Below are 25780 nucleotides of genomic sequence, written 5' to 3'. Positions count from 1 at the left end.
GGGACACATCTGGCATTTATGAAATCCAGTTTGGCACAGATCTTATACATGAACAAGACAAAAGCTCTCATATCTATGCCTCAATAGAAAAACAGAAACAAGCCAACAATACCTCAATGATAGATGCTTTTAAGAGACAGGAAGACTGAAATGCCTCCAAATCTGTACCTTAAATGACAACCCAATAAATAAACTCCAGAGTAAAAGTTAGTGAACTGACGGGTTCAAGGAATTAAACCATATGCTGACCCTTTTCCTTTTAACTCACCATACGGTACAGCTGGAGACGCATAAAAAGGAAATGCAAAGTCATTAGAGAAGCTCAGCAAGAAGGAAGCTAACTTAGATGTTTGGATGCCAGGATTCAAATCTTGCCCAAAGCTGCAGAATGGCCACGTCCTCCTTTCATGCTTAGTAAGAAAAAGGGAGGGCAGGGGAGGTGGGGAACACAACCCCAAGATACCCAGTCTTATTAGTGGGTTCTGATGTATCTCGAACACTGACACAGATTGAAATTTTTAAAGACTGGAGTCATAGGAACTCTGACATCTCATATCTAGAAAGGCTTCTCCTAGAGAAATTCAGTGGCCTTAAAATCTGCCAGAATGGCAACGCGGCAGGGTGCACACCATTCAACAGCTTTCTTTGATGCTACTGTTGGGCAGGCACAACAGATAAGTGCTCTCCGCTCATTTGTTACTCAGGAGCAAAGATGAACTAATTTGACATGTCATCAACAGCCATGGTTGTGGCAACCACGAGATAGCGGGGTTTCAGAGACAGCCTCCTCAGAGCACAGACTTTTCATCCCCTTGTAGAAAAAAAAAAAAAGGCAGAAGGAACAAGAGGCCACCTTCATTCAGTGGGCAAGGTCTGATTGAGTTTAGATACAAAATATCATGAGGCAGAAGTGGACTGCCTACCAAGGACAGGCACTGAAGCATCACCCAAGCATGCAGAGAAGGAATTAAGGTGGCCAAGGCTAAAGCTAGTGTGGGATACAAAGGGTAACGTGAAGGTGTTCCACTGGTAGGTCAGCAGCAAGACAAGGATAACACAGGCCCACCGCTGAACAGAGTAAGGTACTCGATACCTTCTCCAAGATCTGTTAAGCCTCCCTGATATTCATGCCTAGCAGTAGAGCTTAGACGAGTGAGGTGGTATCTAGTTAAGTCAGATCTAACCACGATTAAAGGTGCACTTGCAAGTCCGTGAGACTGGATGGCTTGCATACAGGCTTGCTTAAGAAGGTAGGCGATGCCATGATGAGGCTGTTCAGGTATCTTTAAGAAGCAACGCTAACGAGGCAGGGGGTCAAATGAGGCAAAGACTGAAGGAACAGATTTTCCCAAGAGGCTATGAGATCTACCTCCAGAGATCCTGAATGAACCAGAATGTACAGGGCTCTGTCAAAGCTTGATTCCCTCTGTTTTAAACTGAAGACTGGACCAGATTACCTCCAGCAGCTCCCGCCTGTGTATACACAAAGGCTTTCCAAGCATCCAGACAGACACCGTAAATATTTAAGCCATCTTGCTAGACACTCTAACAAGGTCTCCAGTTTTCAATATGCGGACATTAACAGGACTGGGTGGGTGGGAAGAAGTCAGTTCAACAGAAAGAAAAAATTCAGTGAAAATTTCAGAGGCAAAAGATTCAGAATTTTCTCTCTAAGGTATATTCAGAAGTGTAGAAAACATTAGCTTTTAAAAGAAGCCAGCATGTTCATTTTCTGAAATGTTTTAACACTGTTCCTGGTAACATTTTAGAAAGGTTTTTTAAAAAAAAAGTTGTCAACATCATCTGCAGGTAACAATTCTCCTAAAATACAGTATTAAAAATACAGATTTTATGTTAATTCAAGGCAAGGATATCTAACTTCATAACTGAGCATTCAGGTATCTGAATTGATTCTTAACCTTTTATCCACTGAACTGATTGGTCCCAATTAGTTTCAGAGACTTACATGACTGTTACACACAACAAGCAAATCAGGTACACTAAACATGTCAGGAAGAGGAACACATTAAAAGCCTTTTGCTTTTAAAGGTTGTAAGGTCAACAAAGCATTAGCAGCAGTTTTGTTTCACACTCCTTGTTGAGTACAGATATTACAAACCTACTTTTTTCCTACTGTTACTCCAGGAAGCAATTATAAACCCAGAAAATTTAAGGAAGTATGCTTTTAAAGTTTTGAAGTTCTAGGGAGGCATCACTTGCACCAAAAGTAACTACAACCATTTATTTCCACCTCAGTATATTATCGTCCCTGAAATTATTCAGAGAACACTGAGTAATAATACTGCACACTTCATGCTACAATGTTTATTCTTAACATTTTGTGTATAAAGTGTTTAAACAGTATCTTTAAATAGTGCCAGATTCAATATACCTGACCTTTACACAAGGCTTTAATGTGCTATTTGTGCTGCCAAGTTTATAACATGATTTTATACATATATAAAATCAAAGTGACAGCACAATCCTAAATTAAGTTCTAAAAATACTTTAAGCTGTCTATAGTACCTGCTACATTGTTTGATAATCAAGAGACTCAAGTGTTCTTGCAGTTACGCACAACTCTTCAACACCAGAAGCTTGGTTTGTTGAGAGTTCTTTATTCTTACTTTGGGGAAGGTTTTGTTCTAGCTTGGGTTTTTCTGTTGAAGGGCTTGGGGGTTTTGTTTTGATTTCTGGTAGGTTTTACCAGCTTGTAGAAAGGATTTTATAAAAACTGGAGAGAAAAGCCTACTGTGCCATGACTAAGACAGAACATTTATCTAAGCCACATTTACTGTCTTTGAGATTGGATTTTACAAACACTAAGAAATACTCATTCTTTGCTTAAGATGATACTCCAAGTTTACAGACACAGTTAAGACTGACCTTTTCCAGGTTCAGGCTGGCCTGGTCTATCCTGGAATTCTCCTGGATTCCAGATCCTGCTACCAAGGGATTACCAATGCTTGTCTGCACAAAAGTGATCCAGGTAGAATTAGCAACTCCTGACTGCTCAGTATTAGTTGGGAACAATCAGTTAACATCGCCACACAATACATTAGTACAGTCTAACAATACAGTTAGAGGGCACCCCATCACCATCTCGGAAGTCATGAAGCCTAATACACTTAAGTGTAACTACGCAAAGAGCTTTTAAGTTGCCTTCCTCCCCACTTCCAGAAGCCTAAAAATTTTTTTCCAGACAAATCAAGTGTTTCTGAGTGTTTAAGACTTACTTCACAATTCACGTACTAGAGAAAAAGAGACACTTTTAATGTTCTACTTTGTTACTCTACAAGACAGTCAAGCTTCACTGTTTATGAACTCATCTTAGACAGATAAACAGCAAGTACAGCAAAGGATACTCACCAGAGGAACAGCAAAATATTAATTCACAGCTCCTGTTGTGGAACACAGTTGTTTCAATCAAGTCTTTCATATGCAAGAATGCTAGCAAATGGAATGCACGGAACACTGTGCCATGGACTGGCTGGAGCAGACAGGTTTGCCCTTTAGTTACCAATAAGGAAGTCATCATCTGTCCTCTGGCATCCTCTCTGCCTACCCCTCTTTGAGGGATTTGGGTGTCTTGGCAAGCCACTCAAAGCCAGGCCAAGGTAAGCAGTAGCAAGCCAAAAAAGAAGGATGAATTGAAAAAAGTATGGGAGCTACAAAAGCCAGAGATCAGAGAATAGCAGGGAGCGCTCACTCACACCCCTGCCTGGTCAGGGTTATAGCCTGCCTAGCACACCCACCGATTTTACCGAGCCCTGCTTTGCTATTTGGAAAAGGAAACAGCCATTTGGCAAATCATTACCTTTATAGGTGCTAAATAAAGTACCTTAGAGGCAATCCATAATGGCATACTAACAGTGGCATGCTAATTGCTAGCACCAGATCACACGAAGACCTCTTGGCTTTGGTTTCATTCATAAGACGCTAAAATTTGTGCTCGTTTAATCAAACTAACTTTTCTAAAACACTAAATGAAACATGCCACTGTCCCCCAGCAGAGAAACAGCATGACAAGTCCTGTACCCTTCTGCCCAGTGGAATTGAATTTTAAAAAATATGTATCTTACTCAACTGTGTTACGTGCTTCAAGGAGAACTTTACCATCTTGATACTCAAAACAATAAAATCACCTTCACAGCCCAAGCACCTTTACTGAGTTACTACCCTTCGTATTTATTCAAGCGGAATGTTGCAAAGCTCTACACATAACTAGTTGACATCAAACCTAGCAACACCTTCATAAATACTTGAGAATGCAGTTCATGTACATCATTTGCCCTCAGCAAACTGTCGTGAAGCACCTTGTACCAAGCTTCTGCATCTAGTTTGATTTGAAGCACCTTGTACCAAGCTTCTGCATCTAGTTTGATTTCAATGCCAAAGACTGCCTGAAGAAAGGGCTGGCTTACAGAGACACACAGAAGTAGTTTCTAATGCTAATACTTAACTAGCAATTTAATATAACTAGTTACTTCCATGCCTATTTTAGAGATCTGCAAGAGCTACATATTTTCAAGTAATATATGCCAGGTCTTATGTGCATCTTTCAACAAATACGAATGAGATTTACTAAGCACACAACTGTGTGTGATCCTCAGTTTAGCCACCAGTAGTGCTGAAAGTGCAAACACACTATAGAAGTTGTCAAGGAGAACCTAAGCTATTTAAAACCGAAGAGGACTCTGTTTTCAGCATGGTACGGAGTAAAAAAGATACTTAAGTCAGCCAGACTAAGCTTATCAAGCTCAGGTGTAGAAAATAAAATCTTACTGAAACTAACCAAAACCAACAGGCACTTTATTAACGTAGACAGCCAAGCATAAGAGTCCATTGGTTTGTATTAATGATAAACCATGTATGTATTTTATCATGTACTTTAATACTACTTTAACTGATTAACAATAAAAATAAGGCTAATGATTATCTTTCCCCCGATGCCTGGATGTTGTAACATAGCAGATCTATGCAAAGAGTTACAAGTTATCAGATTTGCATAAAACAGTACTGGGACAAAATATGCAATGATGCTTACCCAAAACACTCTCAACCTCCAACTATAACTTAGGCTTCCAGAAACATTGGTTGTTTTCTTGGTTTTACTTTTCTAGAAGTTTGTTCGGGTTTTCTTGTTTGTGGTTTTGGGTTTTTTTGTAGTTGTTTTGTTGGGTTGGTTGGGTTGTTTTGTTTTTTTTTGGAACCTACATATACACTTAGATATCCTAGCACAGCAAAGAGTTCCACAGTTTACTTTACCTTCATGTGGGGAAAAATAAAAATAAGAAACTACTTCAGATGTTTCACCTTCCAGTTGTACTAGTAGGGTGAAATGGGAACAACTGTTGATTACTTAACTTCTTCTGTACCACTTCCAAAGCATTCTTTAGAGACTTCAGCCTCACACCAATCTCTTCAACACACATCCACTTACTCTAGTTCAGAGCAAGAGCTCTGATCTACTCAGGAATGCTGTGTAGCAAAACTATTTTATACTTTTGATAAGTACGATATTATGAGAAGGGAGGAAAAAACAAAACAGAAGAGTACAATACGCATAGTGTAAGCACAGTGGCTTTTTACACTGGAAGCATTGTTTTCCTGCTGTGAATTAAGAAGTAGTAAACAAAGATTAGATTTGTCTTTTTGACTGTATAACTGAGCATAAATCTCTAAAAATATTCAAAAAACAATCTTAAGCTCTACTACTACACAGGAATAACAGGTTCAGTTCAGAACGTGATTTTATATGCAACACTTGTTGTCCTGTCTTTGTTCTTTCTTGGAATTTCTACCTGCATATTTATTGTATGCAAATAAGCATAAATGGTGTTAAGTTTGGCACTAATAACTCTGTCTAGCTGGTCCAGAAATTCACCTCTGGGCTACCACTTCAGAGCCTACTGACCTCTTCCAACTTGCTGTAAAACTCACTGCAATCAAATTTCCAGTTCTTGGTGGCTTATTAACTGTTAAGGTATGTAGTCACATGACCCAAGATCATTGAAACTACCCTTTCAAATTAGGGCCCAGTTTCCATAGGGAACCCAGAATGATTTACTGGATGGGTCACTGCATCCATGACACCTCTACAGGAGGATGGCCCAACTTTGATCCACCCTTCTCTGACCACTCAACTTTTTATTTACAGCTTCCTGGGCATGGAAAAGCCCCAGCTGAGCACAAAAGCACCACAGGTGAGCTCACATTGAAGTCATCACTTCAAGGCAAGCTTTGACCAGAAAGGAGAACCCCTCTTACATCACTTTTGAGAAGCAACAGGGACAACAGAAAGAGGGAACAGAAGAGTAGCTGGGAATAAAAACCTAACAGCTCACCACTTAAAAGAGTTGACAGACAAATCTTGCTTCCAATGTGGAAGTCAGATTTCACTGCACTAGTTGCACAGAGACAAACAAAAGCTAAGCTGATCACTATGTCGTTGCTCCTCCCTGTTATTCTCATACGACAAAAATCTGCTTCCTTGTTTGAGGATAAGAACTCTTTTTCAGCATTCCTAAATAACAGCTTTATTTCAGGACCGTTTTAGTCATTACAATGAACTCAAATGCCCTCCTTTTCCCTCTTCACATTTGAGAAGTATTTTTAGATCGATGCAGAAGTTCACCTGAAGAGTCAGAGATATGTCAAAATCGAATTTAGACCCCACCGTTTCATGTTGATAGCCATACAATCTGGTTTCAAAGGACCTGAAGATGTGCAACTTTTAGAGACTCATTCCATTTGAAACATAGACAAGTATCTTTTCACGTAGAATAAAAATACCACTTCTAGCAAGCTGAAGCAAAAAAAGTCTGAACATTTTACCTCCACCACAATGTAATAAACAAAATCTGTATTTCCCTCCTACCTTGTGTTACAGGTTGCCATTTTTAAACTCTAAAGAGTTAGGGTTTGGCACTTCTGCTAACTCGCCACACTAAATTTTGTAAAGCTGACATTACACCAAGACAATTTCTTATCTTGGGGGAGGCTGCATCTCCTTTATTTCAATTAAGGTTCTTCTGGTGAAGTCAAATCTTCGAGAAATCAGTAACATTTAAAAGTCTGGCACACATGCTGTTTAGAAAGTCTTTGTTTTCTATAGTGCATGAAAATCCTCCTTTGTTTATCCTGCCTCTTTCCAGAAACTGAAGTTGACAGCAATATGAAAGTGACCATTAAATGTCTTCAGAAGTACATCATCAATTTTCCTGGAACAGATTGAAGTTACACCTTGATGAGTGGATATTCTCACTCTACAGGGCTTCACACAGGCAAGGCAAGTCCATCAGTGTCTAGAATATCTTCAAGAAAGTACAATATCTTCAACTAAGCACAATTATGGGCATTAGTAATACAAAAAAGCTGCATGTGAAGCACACTATTCTATGTTAATCTCTCAAAAAAATCCTTCAATTTGTCTGTGTCCTGGTTTCAGCTGGGATAGAGTTAATTGTCTTCTCAGTAGCTGGCACAGTGGTGTGTTTTGGATTTGGTATGAGGATAATGTTGAGAAACTGATCTTTCAGTTGTTGCTAAGTAGTGCTTACTCTAAATCAAGGCATTTTCTGCCAGTGAGCAGGTACACAAGCAGCTGTGAGGAAGCAGAGCCAGGACAGCTGACCAAAGGGATACTCCATACCATAGAACACCATGCTCACCATATAGAGCTAGGGGAAGAAGGGGGGGGGGGGGGTTATGTTTGGAGTGATGGCATTTGTCTTTCCAAGTAACCATAATGCACAACGGAGCCCTGCTTTCCTGGAGAGGCTGAACACCTGCCTGCTGGTAAGTAGTGGTGAATGAATTCCTTGTTTTGCTTTGCTTCTGTGTGCAGCTTTTGCTTTCCCTGTTAAACTGTCTTACCTCAACCAAGAGTTTTCTCACTTCTACTCTTCTGATTCTCTCCCCAGTCCCACTGGGGGTGGGGGGAGTGAGCAAGCAGCTGTGTAGGGCTTAGCTGGCAGCCAGGGTTAAACCACAACAGTCTATTTAGTACCTGCATGAAGCTGTTCATTTTAGGATTATCTCCTATACTACCTACCTGTACAATTGCTCTTCTGCTACCGACAGCCATACAAAACACAGACTGATCCTGGCACTGCTGAACAGCTGCTGTGTGTGACTCTGAGCTGGACCTGGTCACCCACCAAATTAATATGCAGCATTCCCCTGTGGCTGCTGAGGAATACCATGCATGCTACTGGAAGTTCCATAGGGGACACATACTAGATCATCATATGAGCACAGAGGACAATGAGCAAAACCTATACACACGTAGTTAAAACCACGCACACAGAGGGAAAAAAAAAATCTAACAGGGTATCTAGGTCTTCTGGAAAAAGAATGGCAATGAGTTTCTCTAAAGCTAAGCTTCCAAAAAAGCTTAAGCAACTCTAATTAAACAGAAATTATTCTGAACATACTTTAACATTTCCAATAGAACTCACTGTTCTTTGAAGGTGACAAAACTCTGATGCGTTTCAGATTCTTCATTTTGTCTTCCCACTACCTTGCTGCAATTGAACTGGTACATAAGTATTTACCTTAATGAAATGCCTAATAATGAGAAAACGGGGCAGAGTGATCCCTTTTAACAGTCCTCCATATTTTATATGGATACATCCAGGTTTGTTGGCTTTCATTCTCAACCTGAGCCACTTCCCTTGCTACTCTCCACATCCAATTTTGAAGGCAGATTTCAAACTCTCTTCAACAGGATGCACAGACATTTCAGAAACAGAAAGTCAAAACTGAACATGACCCACATATTGTAAAGAAAAAAAAAAAAGCAGAAATTAGTTACTCACCTTCCCTCATTGATTTTTGCTTTGTCTCCTTGACAAGAGAGGTTCTCAATGTAACCTAGAGTGCAGTTGATTCGGGTCCAGTCGGGCTGGCACACGGCAAGGAAGTGAGGGCGCAGTCTACCTATGGAATACTTGGCAATGTCTGTCAATGACTGGCTAGCTGCTGCTCCAAAAATGAAGGTCCCAATGGCTTTGTAAATAGTGGCTATGTAGTTATTTCTGACAAATGAATTGGAGTGCAAATGATTGTAAAAGACAGAAAGAGTCTCTCCTAGGATTATCTGAAAAAGAAATAAGGACAACAGTTAAAGATAATCACTTAAAAAGAAAGATACTACTCATTGTTGCTAGTACTCAGGTACACTCACAGGTTAATAATCTTTACAAACAGTTAACTGGAAATTTAAATTTTCCAAGAGTCAGCAGTAACCATGCCCAAACCTTAAACATTTTATGTAGAAAAAAAACCCTTGTACCTTACCCTGCTGCATGTCGAACTTGTCTTTTTTTTTAAGTATTCTGAAAATCAAAAACTTCTCAGAGTAACATTTATCTGTATTACTTGGCATGGCTCTAGTTCGCAATGTCTTCTCCATTATTATATCTTATTCAGCTAAACTTTTCTATTCTTTTTCTATTTCATTATAAAGTTACCAGGGATTTTTGTGAAGCAAGAGACTGTATTGAAGGGTCTAGACTCCATTTTCCAGTTATTTAAACAAAGAAAAATCCTATTCCTCAGGAAAATTGAGGTCTTTCCATGGGTTTTTTCACCCTGAATCCCCAGAGTACATGTATCAAGTGTTGACAAGAAAGCAAGATTTAATTTTGTTTTCCTGAAACTTTATCTTTTGCAGAAAGTAAGTTTTTCCTTAAGCCAACTTCACCCCAGACTGGTTGGATGTTGAACCAGACAGTCCCATTTTGAACAGAAAGGCTTGACTCATACAGGTTATCAGATGGGTGGGGAGCTATATGCATGGATGTGAAGTGATCTTCAAAAATTCTGTAAAGATTAAGTGATGGCTCCATCTGTCACTTGAGAGTGACAAGTGCAGAATCCCAGCAAACCAGACCTTTGGTGAATGAAGCAGTTAGACACACTGACACGTGGGCAGACAAAATAGCTGTCAGCAGCTTTGCACATCAAAGCAGACAATCCCATCAGATGTGTGAACGCTGAAGTATTACAGCCCGCACCATATTGAAACATGGACTGAAGCACACAATCACCAGAGCATGGACTAAAGCTGAGAGTTTTCAGTGAAGTAGATGTTGGTAAGCTTTTATACAGAATCTACCTATCCCAGAGACATGGGGATATAAAGATAGCTGATGAGAAATATCACAGCCACAACTGGTAAATAATGAATCCCTTTTAAAGGAACACTGCTGTAAAACGTGCCAGAAGGTCACTTCTCTCAGTTGTGGTGACAAAAAAAAAAAAAAATCGGGTGATGTCAATGTTGTCTGCATCCAGATATCCAGTACCTGCAAAATGTATTCATCTTCAATAATCTAAGCATTGAGCAAAGGACATCAACACTTGCTTTCACCATCTGACTTCAAAGCAATCTTGACAGAAAAGCCTGATTTCATAAAGAAGATGACCCCTGGTGTTATGATGTTAACTTTATTAGCTAAATGTTCATACAGGTTCATATGGAAACTGAATAATTTCAAAGGAAATACATCCATTAAAAATTACTGTATTCATTGAAGCCCTTTCTGATTTAAAAGTCCCTGAGCTGCAAATGACTGGTAGCAAAGTACAGAGGGCAAAACATCAACCTTTGCTTGCCGTATTCTTCAGTTCTTCCTCACCCATCTGTTTCAGCCGCTACTAGAAAAGAGGTAACAAGCCAGATGGACTTCAGTTGTGACTGCTACTCTTAGCTGATACAGTAGTAACATACCATGTTACTATATAACAGTGTGAAAAGAAGTCCTATCTTAAAAGATTGGATTCGTTTAGCATAAACCACTTGCCAGTTAACAGAACACTCAAAACCCAAGTTTTATCTGCTCCATAAGTATTTCTGTAAGTTTTTGAAGCAGTTTTTCCAAGAACAGGAAAACTAGGTAAGTCACAGTTTTGATTCCTAGTCACACATTTCTACAGTTATGCAAAAAAATTCCACCCAAGAACAAACATAAGCTACAAGCTGATGTAGTTGGAACCTAGATAAAAGTCTATGCAGTCCTTACACAAGAAGCAGTGGAGACTGCCATAATACCCCTCCTGATTTTAACCTGTTTGCCCAGGGAAACAGCTGGCCAATACTGAGGTTTACATTTAGCTGCTCCTTTTCCAGCTTTGATTCCTAAAACACACTTGGATAAATATTTATACACTTAACGATCTTATTTGGCATAGAAAGTTGTAACTCTGCCTAAAGTGTAGCTGTGATGAGCTGGGATGTCACCCAGCACCATGGGTGGGGTCTGATGCTTTTTAGTACTTCTGGACAGACATCTTGAGGCCCCTGTTGAAGGCCCATTGCTGGAACTGAAGTGCAGTCCCATGAGACTTAGGACATTAAATGGTTAACTGATGAGGTTCAGCTCTCCCCTCTGCCCATGCCCCCACCACTTTTTGCACCAGCACCGGTACTCATCTGGTATTCTTCCAGGAGTCTTTCCACTCAACCTAGCTCAAAGATGCTGTTTTCTGCCAGGTTAAGGAGTTTCACTAGTTTATAGTGGTTCAGACAAGCCACCAGAGGAAGAAAAAGACAGGATTCATAGTGGGATCTCACCTTTTGTCCATAGTAAGCTATTAGGTTAGCTCAGCTGACAGCATGTAATTAAATCTTAAGGACACAGAATCACTATACATTTGAGCCAGTTCAGCTGAGCTAGGAGCTGTGGTCAAAGAGGGAGATCTCTTAACTGGAGCTGCAGAGGCAATCTATGCAGATCACTGATCTGAAGAGGAGGGAAGGAGAACATTACCCAGTCTTCAAGCTTGTTAGGTGCAATATGAAAGTGAGCCCTAGCAGTAACTCTGACAATGGGCTGTGTTTTATCCTGACCTTCGGGAAAATATCCATTCTTGTTCTTTTTATTCTAGGTATGCTTTTGTTAAGTTCTGATTGGAAGTCATAACATTTTTCTATTAAAAAAATGTTATCTGTTGTTACATTTCCACACAGATAAGTACTTCTGATAACTCTGCAGCAGATAAAACATACTGACTTAACAGGTCATGCAAACTCATATTCTGCAGGTAGTACCTCCCAAAATAGAAAATCTTGATGGTGATTCAAAATACATTAGTGTTACTCTTCACTGATACAGTAAGGGAGGAAGGTTTTTATCTTTCAGACCATACAATTAAGCCACCATGGTTCTAAGGTATTCTTTTTCTGTTACATAATTCTAGTTGTTTGACCTCAATTATAGAAAATTTTTTCATTATTCTTGCCAGAACACCATTTCTACTGCTTTAGCACCTGGTCTAATGACATTATTTTGAAGTTGAGAAATCTTACAGAATACAGTTTCTAAAGTCTGTATTAACAGACTGCCCCTCCTCCCTCTCCCCCACCCCCACTGAAATCAAATGCAATGAAGAAAAGTTTAACTTACAACAATTATACTGAAAGGAATAATTATTCCTGCTAACAATTTATAAGAAATGGTGTCCTCTTTGTATGGATATCGGATGGATTCATCACTACAGAAAACTCCTCTCTGGAAGGGGACACGTCTTGAACCGAGAATTGCAAAAGGCAAGCCAGCTAGCAAAAAGGAATAAAAAATACATTACAAATGCAACAAACTCTGGTGATGATTATACCCCCACATGTGCAAAGAGAAGTGCATAAAGAGGAATGGGCATGCAGCAGATTAGGAGGTTATGCACTTCCTTTGGCCAATGAGTACTGCCTTGTCTTCACAGCTCCCAGGAAGGACTGTTGAATGATGGAGAGCAGGACAGGATTCCTCCCACCTTTGCATTTGTAGCACATCAGGTATGGAAGCATGCCAAAACCATGATTCAGTAAACAGTTCAATTGACAACCACTGAGTTGTTCAATCTGCTGCTACTGCCACAGTTATGTGGTACCATTCCTTTATATTCCAGCGAGCAATAGTTGCCCCTTTATACCTTCTCTGGACAGCTTTACAAGTCAGAAGAGCATAAACTTCATTTCATGAAAGCAGAAAAGGGGTGCTTCTCAAGGAGTGCAAGTGCAGAAGGAGTTTGGAAAAAAGGAGGAGTTATACATGCATGCAAACCCCTCACTTCCACACACACTGCATAGCTCCCCGGAACAATGTGGTCACTGCACAAGCCATACAACCTCAGGGCATGGAGATTTTATTCCCCTATCTTCAACAGAAAGAGTAAGCCTTTGGCTCACCCCAAATTCAACAGGACGCAAGATTAAGGCACACAACACTTTGTGCTACTGCACTTCAAGAGACCTGCACACTAACCAAAACTAGCCATTTGAACAACAAATTAGAAAAAAACAAACACATTCAGAATGCAATACAAATTACTACAGATTAATAGAATCCCATTTTTAAACCCTGATGCTCCATACCCGACACACACAGTTCTGCACAATCTGTTTGCATACAGGTATGAATGCCCTCAAAAAGAAATAGGTTGCATGGTAAAAATAGTAGGGGGCTACCAAGAATGTTTAACAAAACAATAAATGATCTTCTTTAACTTAGATATGTACAACACTGTGGCACTGAAGTGCTTAAAAGCCCTTGATTTTGTGCTCTAAAATTCAGTAGTACTGCACATACAATGCATACCAATCTATAGAGTTGGACAACAAAAACTATCTGAGGGGAAATGCTCCTAATCTAGTAAGGGATTGGAAGGATGAGAAGCAACCTCCTTCCTTCCTGCCAGAGAAAGATGTTGCTGTAGTCTCAGTTCTCTGGACTTCTGCGTCAAGGCACAGCCCACCTCTTACTTTCCATATACACAGCTAGCCCTAAGTAAGTGTATACAAAAAAGAGCAAAAGCAGAAAGAACAGGAGAAAAAGAAAGGATAAAAGAGATACCAACCAAGCAGTAAAAGAACTCTTAGGGAAGGTAAAAGAAACACCAAGTTACACAGTCAATACTTACAAGAGGTAAGGTGAAAAAAAAAAAAAGACAAGACAGACCTAGTGTCCTTTTCAACCCTCCTTCTCCCTTCAGTCTCTACCCATGAAGTTCTCCAAACTAAGCGTGACTCCCAGGCCCATCACAAATGATGCAATCAATGATTTGCTATTGATTTTGTTCTTCACACCATAAAGTGACTGCTTAAAATAATGCTTAAGTTTGAGAACAGACACAGAAGAACAAATAACAAATGAATGGCTCATAAGGTGAAAATTTCCTTGAAGTGACCTCTGATGAATGACACAGCTTTGTTCCACAACAAAGTAGTTATGGGCTGATCATAACGCCCACGTATTCCAGCTAAGCCCATCGCAAAAGAATCAAGTATCTCTGTACTGTTAGTCATAAAAATCAAGCCTCCCCTCTGAAAGTGACAGAAGAAAACCACTGCCATTGTGAAGAGGGGTTGCTGCCAGTGCCAGACCAGTGGGACTGCAAGTGACCTAGCTCTGGAAGCTGTCCAAGCACACCAACAAAGCAGAAGGACAACAGGATGGGCTAAGAGCCAAGCCAGAGCCTTGCCAAAACACTGGCCCATTCAGACAGCAGCCAGCACAGAGCCCTGGAGCTGGACTCTGCAGTACAGTGAAAAAACATACCCTTTCCTACCAGGGGAGGGGAAAAAAAAAATTCCTTCTTCCTTTTTCCTAGTACTAAGAAAGAGTAGCAGGGTTTTGAAAACACTACAGCCCAGACCTCATTTCTGCCCTCCCCTTGTGTTGATATTGTGACAGCATGTCACAATATACCATCAGTTGATTAATATTTAGCTGACTTGTGCAAGGGAGGAGACAGGAGCAGCATGCACTCACGGTGAGGGACAATCACTTGTCAACATAACGCCATCGAGTGTTTCCAACACCATTTGTCTTATAAAATATGTATGGAACAAAGATTTCATCCTCTGTCCTGCACACATACTATCAAGACTATTTTTGGAAAGCATTTTACTAGATCTCCAGAATCAGAGAATGACAGGTATACTTCTTCAGAGTAGGTAGTTTTAATCATCATGGTAAGCAACTGCTCACAAAATTTAAGTTCAGCCTAGAAAAACTTATCACAGCTTCACCACACTGCCAAACACTTGTGATCACAGGTGGTGTCACTGACATCATGTCACCAGCTCTGCATCGTCCTCAAAGATCTGCTCTATGAATAATGGTGCCATGGTGGCTTAGTCCTCATTTTCTCTTCCCCACACGTGAATGTTTCAGCTTCTCAAGGTGGGAGATTTGAAAATTTTCAAGAGTGCTGGGGTATTTATGGGGGTCTTTTTAAAAATGTAGCTGCCTGCTGCTAAATCAGATATGAAAAGCAATGGTATGTGGATCATGGGAATGATGAAGTCCTTCATGCAATGACAACACATGCTTTTCCATGCAAACAGAAGCTGCTTGAAACATGTGCTTACTCTTCAGCAATATTGAGATTATGATGCAATTAGTCTGTAATTGCTTGCAGCACCTTCCTGTATCATGATCATGCAAACAAAACAAACTGGTTTTGTTTTGCTTTTTAAGTAAGAACCAGTTAAAACAAGTGTCTTCTCTTTCATAATTTGTTTCACCTCTTTTACTTTGTCTGCAACCAATGCCACTTTGCTAATTAAGACGACTTTACATTGTTTCCTGAAGTCATAACCTGCAAAATTTAGGTAAGACAGTATGAGTTGTAAAGTTTAGGTATCTACCCATAACAATTAATTGGAAGAGTTATGCACTGAAATACAATACAGCTAAAAAAAGCTTATGCAGTGAACTTCATGAAGTGTTTCTTCAGTTTCCCTTCAACTGTGTGACAGATCTAAGTAGTAATTCCATTTGTCTTATTGCTGTTCTCAGTATATTTCAGTGCTTAAAGGAGGCTTGCTCCATGAAAGCTTGAGGTAAATTTTAATTTCTACTAACCAGATTACAGTAAAATTGATCAGACTTGCTTAACACTGTTAAGCTGAAAAGTCACAAAACTGTAACATTTGTAGTTTACCTTTGGCTCAATCCAAAGCAGTTATTAGCCTGAAAAGATGTGCCCATACTGGATTTTGATTTCTTTTTGGTTAAAGTACTTTCTAATGTCAGCATCTACTCCCTCAGAACACAGCCCATACAGCAGGTTTAATTTACTTTTCAAACACACACAGGCTGGCTTCAGTATTAGGAAGGGGGAGAAAAGCAGAAGTCAAACCAGAGGGGCAGTAACTCTTACTGATTCTGGCAGGTGATGCCATTAAGAAAAACTCCTCACAATACTTAGGGGTTTTGTTCTATTTTAAATGAACCAGCAAAGTCAAGTTTTGTGGGATTTTAAGGGTTTGGTTTTCTTTTTAGAAACACAAACTTATTTTCCAAAATCAAATCAAAGTTATTTCAAATGTACAGCTTAAGTACTTTCCACAGTGCAAGTCTCTTTCCCTTGAAGACAATGCAGACACTGGGGAAAATACTATGGCTTTTTCATCAGGACAGGTAGGACAAACAAGCAGAAGAACTGGCACAAGTAACAAAAGAGGCACAGACTCTTACTTAGCAAGTACAACAGTAAGGTTTCCCTATAGTTGTGATAGACATGTTACTTTTGCACCCTGAGATACACCATAATTCCAGAAGACATGAATACATTTTTGCATCATGACTGCAATTTCCCAAGTATGAAACCTCCTGGCACAGGTCTGGATGTGACTGAAGATACCAAACGATAAATTTGTCTTCATAATGGTACAAGGTCTTAACTTCCCAGATACAACTGAAGAACAGATTTTAGTAGTAAAGGAAGCTGTGCACATCCTTGCCAGATTTATCCACATACAAGTCTAAAGTAGTTTAACAAAAGCAGAAAAGACTCAATGGTGGATCACTAGGAAAAGAAATCCTGATCATCTGCCACAGCAATGTGCTGCCACAGTAAGTTAAAAGGCATGATCTTCCTACAAATATACAGCTATCCATTTTTGCCCTAAACAAGCTACAATTTCTAAGGGCAAAGTCTGGCACATTAAAAAGATCGGTAAAAATTAACTGGGCTCAGTTTTACGTGAGTTAGAAATTGGAGAGTTTAAGTACTTCTTTTAAGTAAGGAGTGGATGTGGCAGAGGGTCATTAAAGGCTCCCTCTACCAATACTTCCCATGTGACAGTACCAGAAAGCATCCCTCAATGTTTTCCAAGTCAATTGTAACACTGAAGAAACTGCATGAAGGGAAGATGACAACAGTATGTTAAGAGGAATTAAAATGTTGGGAAGAGGTTACCAGTAGGGTAATCACAGGGATAAAGCCAACAACCTGGTGTTATGCAGTGCATAAGACAGCATCATTAATGATTAACTAGGAGATGTACTGCTGACAGAGCTGGCAATTCTTTGATACAGTGGAAGATCAAGGTCTGCCAGTTCTGCCTGCAAAACAACTCTAAGACTGAAGCAAGGGAACAGATGGAGATATGTGCAGTAATGAGCTCAGAGTCACCGGAGGTTCAACAACTGATAAACTGGCAACTTGTCAGTTCAAAATACAAGGGAAAAATAACGTCTGCTTCCTGTGGTTGTTGTACTTCAATATAATAGTGTGACCATTAGACAATTCTTTTCCAAAGACATTAACAGTTCAAGCCACCCAACAAGAACTTCTTCTGAAACAGCATTCAATCGGATTTTACAAACATGTTCGGTTTCAATTCATCAGTCTTAAATGCAGACAAGAGAAGGACAGCTGAAGTACATTCCTCATCTCAAAAACTAAGAAAGGTGAGGTTTGCACAGTTCAGCAGAACACAAAGGCTGTAGATCGGTGAATTGCATAGGCAGTCGGTATCAGAATATCAGAGCACAACTGACCCAACCACCACCAAGAAACACGGAGCTACAAATACAGCTGGCAATAAAGATATTCAGTGAGGGAGATACATACAAGCCTCTGAAAACAGTTTTTCAGTCAAAATACAGGAGGTAGAAACACAAGTGGCTTGACTGGTAAGACTGAATATTTTAAACAATTGTAGTACACTTGTCCAAGAGTGACAGTCGTACAGTATAATGGATTTAATTTCCTCACAAGCTGAAGTGATTTCTGACTAATAATGCTAGTAGTTTTTTCCATAAATACCCCATATAACACAGATGTATTTCATTCCAAGCTTCTAATCTTTATTAGGTTTCTTCACTGTTACTGGGCACAAAGCTGATCTCTCCTCAGAACTTAAAAGTTCATCATTACCACTCTGAAGAGATCACCACTTCATATGCTGCCCTTAGTTGTCCTTTCCAGCCTCCTCATGAAGGACACCCCGTGACACTTCCCCACACCGTATTTCACCGGCCATATTACTACCACCTTTGTATTTACTGCTCCAAGTACCCCGCTTTGCTGCCTCACTACACATGCTCCCCCCCCGGGGCGTTTATGACTGCGCTGAAGAGGGCAGACTCCGGGGAGATGTACTGGTACCTTCCTCCCTTGTGAAAGCCAGGGAGCACTTGCTCCTACAGTCCACTTCTCACATTTCAATTACTTATTTATACATCTAATCCCATGACTAGTTTCTTAAGATTCTGGTGAAGTAATCATTTGAATGGGCAGGTGTAAATAATGAGGGGGGGTTGGTGTGTTGTTGTTTTTTTAACACTGCCTTTAGCCTGAGTATTCTGTCCTCCTGATATATTAAGAGAGATTAGGAAGCAAATAGATGTGACTGGCACCAGGAAACATTGGATGCACTTCCAACAAAGCAGCTTTTAACATCTCTGTATAAGCAGTGGGTAGCAGTAGTCTTTCTCCACAGCTTAGAAACAAAACAATTTTAAAAGATTTTTCTCCCAGCACTTCAAGAAGAGCCACCACCGCTTTTGTGCTATTATCTAATACGAACTTCATTAGTATAGCTTTACACCAGAAGTGACACCTAGATGTCAGACTACGAAAAAAGCTTAAGTAGTACGTTGAGGTACTTACACACAAGAATTACCATAGAAAGCACAAGTTAACACTTCTGAGTATGCGATAAATAATTACTATTTCATCAGCAAAACCATCCATAGTATTCATTTGTACACCACTAGAAATCCTGCCTGAAAAACATGTGTTTTGTGAATGCTTGGTTAGAACTTTTGAGGATTACTGTGTGTAACTGCCTACAGTCGGAAGGGAGGGTTGGCTGTGGTATCACATAGCTCTGTGCAGATGAATTTAAGACTTTGACTTTTCCTCAGTACTAGAACAACATTACCTTCCATTTCTTAAAAGAAGTTTTACTGTTCAGGAGGGCACCTTGAAAGATATACGCTTATTTCTTAAAAGATGCTTTAATGTTCATGAGGGCACCTAAGAAGAAATACACTTAGACCATCACTGCACAGTTCACCAAGATCAGCCCCTGCATTTTGTCATTCAGCTCTCTCCAGAAAAGATGGGCAAACACCATCTCTCTGCGTGAGCATTTACTGCTCTAGACAGAAGTACAATGGGGTGAGTCAGAGAAAGGGAAACGGATGAAGCAGCACAAAAAGGGACTTTCTCCCTCTTTCACTTACTTTCCCCTTTTCTCACCCCTTGTTTCTTTCTGGTGCAGTCCCTTCCCTTTTTCACCACCTGCTTGAGTCTCTGGTCCAAGTCCTGGATGTCAACAGGAAGTTACTAATAACTAGGTATGAGACTTCAGACAAGGAAACAATGTCAGAGACCTTTTTTGTTTTGATTAAGTAACAAGACTTCAGATATTTACATTGCAACTCCCTTTCCCTACATTTTTCCCCCATCTCAAATCCATTTCACCCCCTTGCATACTCTGCTAAAGAATACCTTCAGAACCAACTCTGAACCATTGTGGCTGCTTGGCCTTCTCATAGTTATGACCAAGCTTCACTTTAGCAGTAAAGGCTCCTGTCTGGAGCTCCTTCCACTGTCAGGCTGCCAACTCTTTTACCCAGTTTCATATACACTGCATGCATTCTCCACCACTGTATCAACAAATGTACCTGAAGGATTGAGAGAAGTACCATATCAAGTCCACACACCTAACAAGCAGTCGCTGCACTTTGTTCAAGATGAACTGCACCTGATTAGTGTGATTTGTACAAGTACCAGATAGGAAGTGGTGCTTCTCAGATCTTTCCTCACCTGATTGCAGGCTGAGCCCACCCGAATACCCTTACCATGGTCTGGACAGAAATGGGGCCAAAGCTGGATGCAGCAACTGCCATTTCTCAGCCTCTGTCCATCCCCCGCCAGCCAGATCAACCCAGAGTTGATCTCACCCAGCAATTACTTATCAATTCCACCACAGTGCATCACCCTGCATGTTAACCCTTCACATAGTATAAACGTGGGTTATGTTTGCTTTAAACAGACTTTGAACAAACACAGATCAGCAGTTTGCTCCTCAGAATAAGCTTGGCTTCAGAGATGATACTGATCTGTAGTAGTACAAGATTAGCAGTCAGTATCAAGAGGAACTCATGCCCGATTACGTTCAGTGCTGCCCAGAAGTATTTCCAGTGTCACGAATATACCAATAAAATGAAGATAAAATATCAATCTCCTTTTCAAGATGTTTACCAGATAAGAAGCAAAGTCTTGTTCAGAGCACAATAAAATTGTTAGCTTTTCAGGTTACATACTAGAAGTCCAACCTAGCGTCAAAACAGCAGGTTTTACTTCAATTAATTGCAAAACTGTAAGTGGGACATAAAGCTTTTGAGACTGCTGCAAAAAAAATGAACTGCCTATCTACCAATCTAACAGTCTTCAATAGGCTTCATTACAGCCCCCGTATTTATGAGTCTTTACCACAACAGTAGCTATATTTGTCCTTCAAGAAACATGATTAGCCCAGTAAGTGCTTATGTTCTTAATCAAATAGGTCCTTTCAATAAAAGTTCACCTGAAAAATACACCCCTTTCACAAACAAGAGCATAAAAGAAAGTTAGGTTTATTTTGCCAAAGAGGAAGCAGTAAATTGCCTCCAAAGCATGACTGAATTAGACTGTAGGAAGGAAAAGTTACAATCAGAACACTGATACATGTGGTAGGTATAAGGCCAAATTTCTGAGAACATTAAGCCTAACACCCAACAGGTTAACGCAGGCTGGCACAGGAGCAGAGCTACGGAGGTCCCTTTAAAGGAAGGCATCATGACATTAGCCTTTGCCAAACCAAACTAAGAATGTTTTGGGTTTGTTTTTTGAAGTAGAAGACAATGTGGTCTGACCACCTAAGTATCTTTTGGCTGTGTTGAAGTGGAGAAATTAAGCCCTACAGGCCTGTAACATTCCCTTCTCTTGAAGTTGACCCAAATAGCAAAGCTCATCCCAGAAGTGACCTACTCAAAACTGTTTACTACTAAACACTTCCCCTGTGAGGAACATCAGTATTTGCAGTAACTGTTTCAGAAGCAACAACTGTGGCAAACTACTTTTGTTTCCCAGAAATTCAGTGCAGCCACGTTTGAAGAACTGAACTCTTAATCCTCTCACACACCGGTCCATCATACAGAAACTTGCCAGTGGGTTGTGTCCCTTCGGCTCCTGAGCAGAGCAGCCAGGCAAAGCTCTGGCAGAGAACTATAGAAGCCCTGCTCAGAACCTAGCACAGGGAGCAGAGGAAACCCAGCAAATCTTTGAGTCGCTCTGCTCTTCTGCTCCATTGGTGGGAGGATGCTTCAGAGACCTCCTTTGCTCTGTCTGTGCTTCTCCTTCCCCCAGTCACACCTACTCTTAGATCTAAAAAGCTGTGTGATGAGTGTCACTGAAGGCAGTGGTTGTAAGAACCAAGATGACTGGAGGAAAAGAAAATTGATTTGGAGGTGAAGTTACAGAAACTGAACAGGACACATGAAAATGGGCATGGTTGGACATTGCTGCAAGAGAAAGATGCTGACATTACTTTGTCATTTATAGTTGGAAGAGCTAATCTAATGCAGACAGCTGAAGACAAAAGATACCAGATCAAGTACATCTTTGAGATTAACTTCAAAACATTCCTGGAGTTGTAATCCATAGACACTACACCCTAGTCATGGCTTTTAGGCTATTCAGAATTACTTCCTGAACATCTCTAAAAGGACTTGGGAACACAAAACTATCAGAAGAACAGTCTGGGGTTCTTGGAGACACTGGCCTAGATGTCTAAGGTGTTCAATTTTTCTAGAGCCCTACCAAGGCTTGTTTAATCCCAAGTCTCCAAAAATTCCAATACAAAAATTGTGCTTCCCATCCAGACACAGAAAACAATTTAGAAAACGGAGAAGTATCACACTATGAAATGACACTTGAAAACCATGAGTTTTCCCCAGACATTTTATCTCCTGATAAAACATGGCAACAGGAATTCGGAGCTGTAAAGTGGAATTAACTATAGAGCATTTTTTAATTTTTAAAGTTTTTAAAAGAAGATCCCTAAGACCTTCTAACACGTCTTATAAAACTTCATGAACACTCCTGAAGGTAAATCAATGTTCAGGCAGCCTAGGGTTTTTTTTTCACAAAGACTTCTTCACAATGAAGTATCTATGCTTACTCACTACTGCAGATTTGTCTTATTTTTTCCCTTTTATATTCCATTATGGGCCTACCCCAACAGCTGAACCAGACAACACCTTTTATTTAATTCTCACACTGCAGGTATGATTCCTTTTGCTTCCCTTAGCCTCCTACCACAAGTTCTACTTTCTATTTTGTGATGTTACAAAACTGAGCTGCAAGTCCTATTTGGGACCAAGTATCCTGTTTGAGCTAGTCTTTGATTAGGGAAGTTTGCACAAAAGTGCATTTATCAACTCTTACTTGCAGTGTTAGACAATTTTTTTTTTGCCATCAGTTCCTTCACTGAGAAGCCTATTCCTGTCAGGATGTTCCCCTGTCAGCATAACGTTTTTCACTAGATGTGGGATCATTGGTATTACTGCCCAAACAAGCTTTCACGAGCCAGCCATGTCCCCTGCTGAGGATACTGACTCTGAAACATACTACTCCCAAAAGCTTAAGCTGCCTTGGAGGGAGTCTCAAGCCTCCTCTGAGTCAGTCCAAAACAAAAACCAGTCTGAATGTCAAGACTCTCCTGTTCCCAGACTGATAAGCTTTCCCCATCCATTTTTAATAAATGGCCACCTTGAAGCTAGAAAGCATTCAACTGGAACCCACTTTCAACTCAGAAATGGTAACAACCCAGATCTCATACTCCCTAGCTCTAATCTTTCAGTAGCCATAAAATGATTGTTCACCTCTTGCATAAGGCTAAAGAATTCCCTAAATCTAAAATTGAGACCAAGAAAGACAGTCAGTCAGGTTAACATGTCAACTACACAGAAGAGTAATACGTACACTACAGTGATCACTTTCTCACTAGATTTCAGAAAACCTGTGTTGCTTTAAGGTTTGTAAAATGTTCAGACCGAAGAGGACTGCTCTGGATAGCCTGTGTTGTTGTTACAAAACTACAAGTACTTCAGTTATTTAAAAAAAAATAATCTATCATCATGGATGCCAGAAGTGATTGTTCCAATTATGCACTCTAGTCCCTTGCACAGACACAGGCAATAAAAATTCACTATGTGAATCCTACAGAAGTAGAAGAGACTGGAATCACTGACAAGTCTAATTCTTAAGTTACAGTTTTTAGATACCTTGGCTGTTAAAAGTTACAATAGCTGTCCATACCACTCCTTAGATGTTTATACTTTTAAGTGAATTAGCTGCAAGTCAGATGTTTCTCCACTGCTTTAGAGACAGAAAAAAATGCACTCTTAATTGACTTATTATTACAGGAACAACTTCTTCAAATCAAAAAATGACAAATCAAAACAAATTGAGCAATTCAGATTATCTACTTGCAACTGAAGTCCCTCTGTATAAGTCCAACATTGCACAGAGCTGCAACTGCTAGTTCACCTGTGCACATATTAAGGTGCACACAAACCCTACCAGAAAAGCAGTTTCCTGAAGTTGTGCTGAAGATATGTCAGTACATGTCAAAATGACAAACTTCAGACTATCTTCCTCAAAAGTGAAACTATGCTAGTGGGAACAACCGTTCTATTTACTGCATAGGACAAATGCAAGCTTTAATAAATAAGCATTTAAGGGAAAACTACAGTAATACATGTAGAGTTCCACAGATTCCCGATTACCCTTTTTAAATTACTGGTTCCACCCTTAAATCAAGAATACATACTTCTTACTGGTTAATTTAGCATATACATGTATCAGAAGACCAAAGATCACGACGATCTCTAATATGGTTTGGTCAACCACTGCAGGCAGAAACAAGATATGTAGTTTGAGGTTCAAGACTATTCTGAATAGTTAAATCTTGGTACTCTAAACCAGCTCACGCCTTACTGGACTTGTATACAATCAGGCATAAGATATTGTTAGAAAAACCTACTGAAGAGTTAAATTGTTCTTTGTAAAAATCATGTGGCCTTGAAAACACTGAGCTTCTTTTCTACAAGAAACTAGGTTTTCAGCCTTTGTATCCCATGTTGAAGGGTTTAAAAAGCCATCACTTCAAAAATAAAAACCTACGAAAGCCCAGAGTCCAAATTAAGACTTACTGCTGTAGAAAGTATATGGAAGCAATAGCCACTAGCTCTAGGTTTGCGCATTCCACTACAATGCAAGTTTTTTTAACATCACAAGTGTTTAAGTTATCATACTAATCCATTCTGAACAAGATGTGTATTTATTCCATAGCATTTTTGGAAGCCTGTAGTAATCTTCTCCCCCATGAAAAAAAAAGCCTGGACTAGCCAATACAGTTTACATCCTTGTCTCCATTTTTTTCTGCTTCTAAAGCAAATGAGATTAGCAATACTAGCAGTCAGAGATTAGTTCCAGATTTTCTGTGCAAACAAAAATAGCAACAGCACCATTCGCATGCATATAACTATACATACATGGGATTTTGCCTTATAAAGACTATCTTCAACTCACAGTCACAGTGCTGAACTCTTGGAAGGCATACATTTTACTCCCATCACCAAAGCTACCTATATATTAGCTACTTACAGAGAAAATTGGCAGGGTGAACCCCACTGTGTAGAGGACAGTGGATGTGATGGTACTGTCATGGAACGGATACTTGATGCTGTCATCATTACAGAAAAAGCCTCTCTGATACGGTTTTATTTTGGCCAAGTTTAGAACACCAAGGGGTAAGCCAGCTGTTGGGGGAAGGAAAACAAAAAAAACAAAAACAAGAAATACATGTAGTTAAATCAAAAAAAAAAATCGTTTTTAAACATGCATGGAGGAAGCTACCAAACATGCAAAACTCAAATTTCCTAAGTATCATGCAATGCACACACTTACCAAATGCTGTTTATAGACATCTATCTCTTTCAGAAGTCTACTTCAGAAGGACTCTGAGGTTACCCACCAGGTACAAAAGTTAAGAAATTACAGAGTTCAGAGACCTTTCATCAGCAAGGTGTGCTGCCACACACTGAATCATGATTACATCCAAGGAAAGCACTTGCCACTCACAGACTGAGTAGCTGAGGGCAGGCTGCCTTCTGTGCCCTCTCCTTCACCAGCTCCCCATGACATTAGCTTGATTCTGAATTTCCAGCCTTGTCTATACACTATAATCTGATCAATGTTTAAAGAGAACAAGACAAAAATACATACAGGTTTTGTCATAGTTAGGGAGTTAAAGATTTCATGCAAGTAGTTTTCATGCAGATAAGGGGACCAAGAGAACTGCAGACACTAATGGGAAACAAGTGTTCTACTTTAAGAGCTGCGTTTACAGTGTTTGTACAGTTTGGAATATTTCTGCATGAAAATTAACATATTATGTATAGTTATATAATATAATAATTATAAA

General features: G+C 39.9%; 1 protein-coding gene across 2 annotated transcripts in view; it reads right to left on the bottom strand.

The window, feature by feature from the left end:
• Nucleotides 1-25780, bottom strand: part of PLPP1 (phospholipid phosphatase 1) — a 68067-nt gene that overhangs the window by 24648 nt on the left and 17639 nt on the right. The window contains exons 2-3 of one of the 2 annotated variants that reach the window (XM_040578890.1): nt 24961-25115; nt 8823-9103 (exon numbers count right to left, since the gene is read on the bottom strand). In XM_040578890.1, the coding sequence (XP_040434824.1) occupies nt 8823-9103; nt 24961-25115 (436 nt within the window). Of the gene's footprint in view, nt 1-8822; nt 9104-12413; nt 12566-24960; nt 25116-25780 lie in introns of both variants that reach the window. The other variant, XM_040578891.1, reaches the window with a different exon arrangement.

Source organism: Falco naumanni, chromosome Z, assembly GCF_017639655.2.
Source record: "Falco naumanni isolate bFalNau1 chromosome Z, bFalNau1.pat, whole genome shotgun sequence".
Taxonomy (NCBI): domain Eukaryota; kingdom Metazoa; phylum Chordata; class Aves; order Falconiformes; family Falconidae; genus Falco; species Falco naumanni.
Note: the sequence above shows the minus strand (reverse complement) of the source record. Positions and strands in the feature narration are given on the sequence as shown.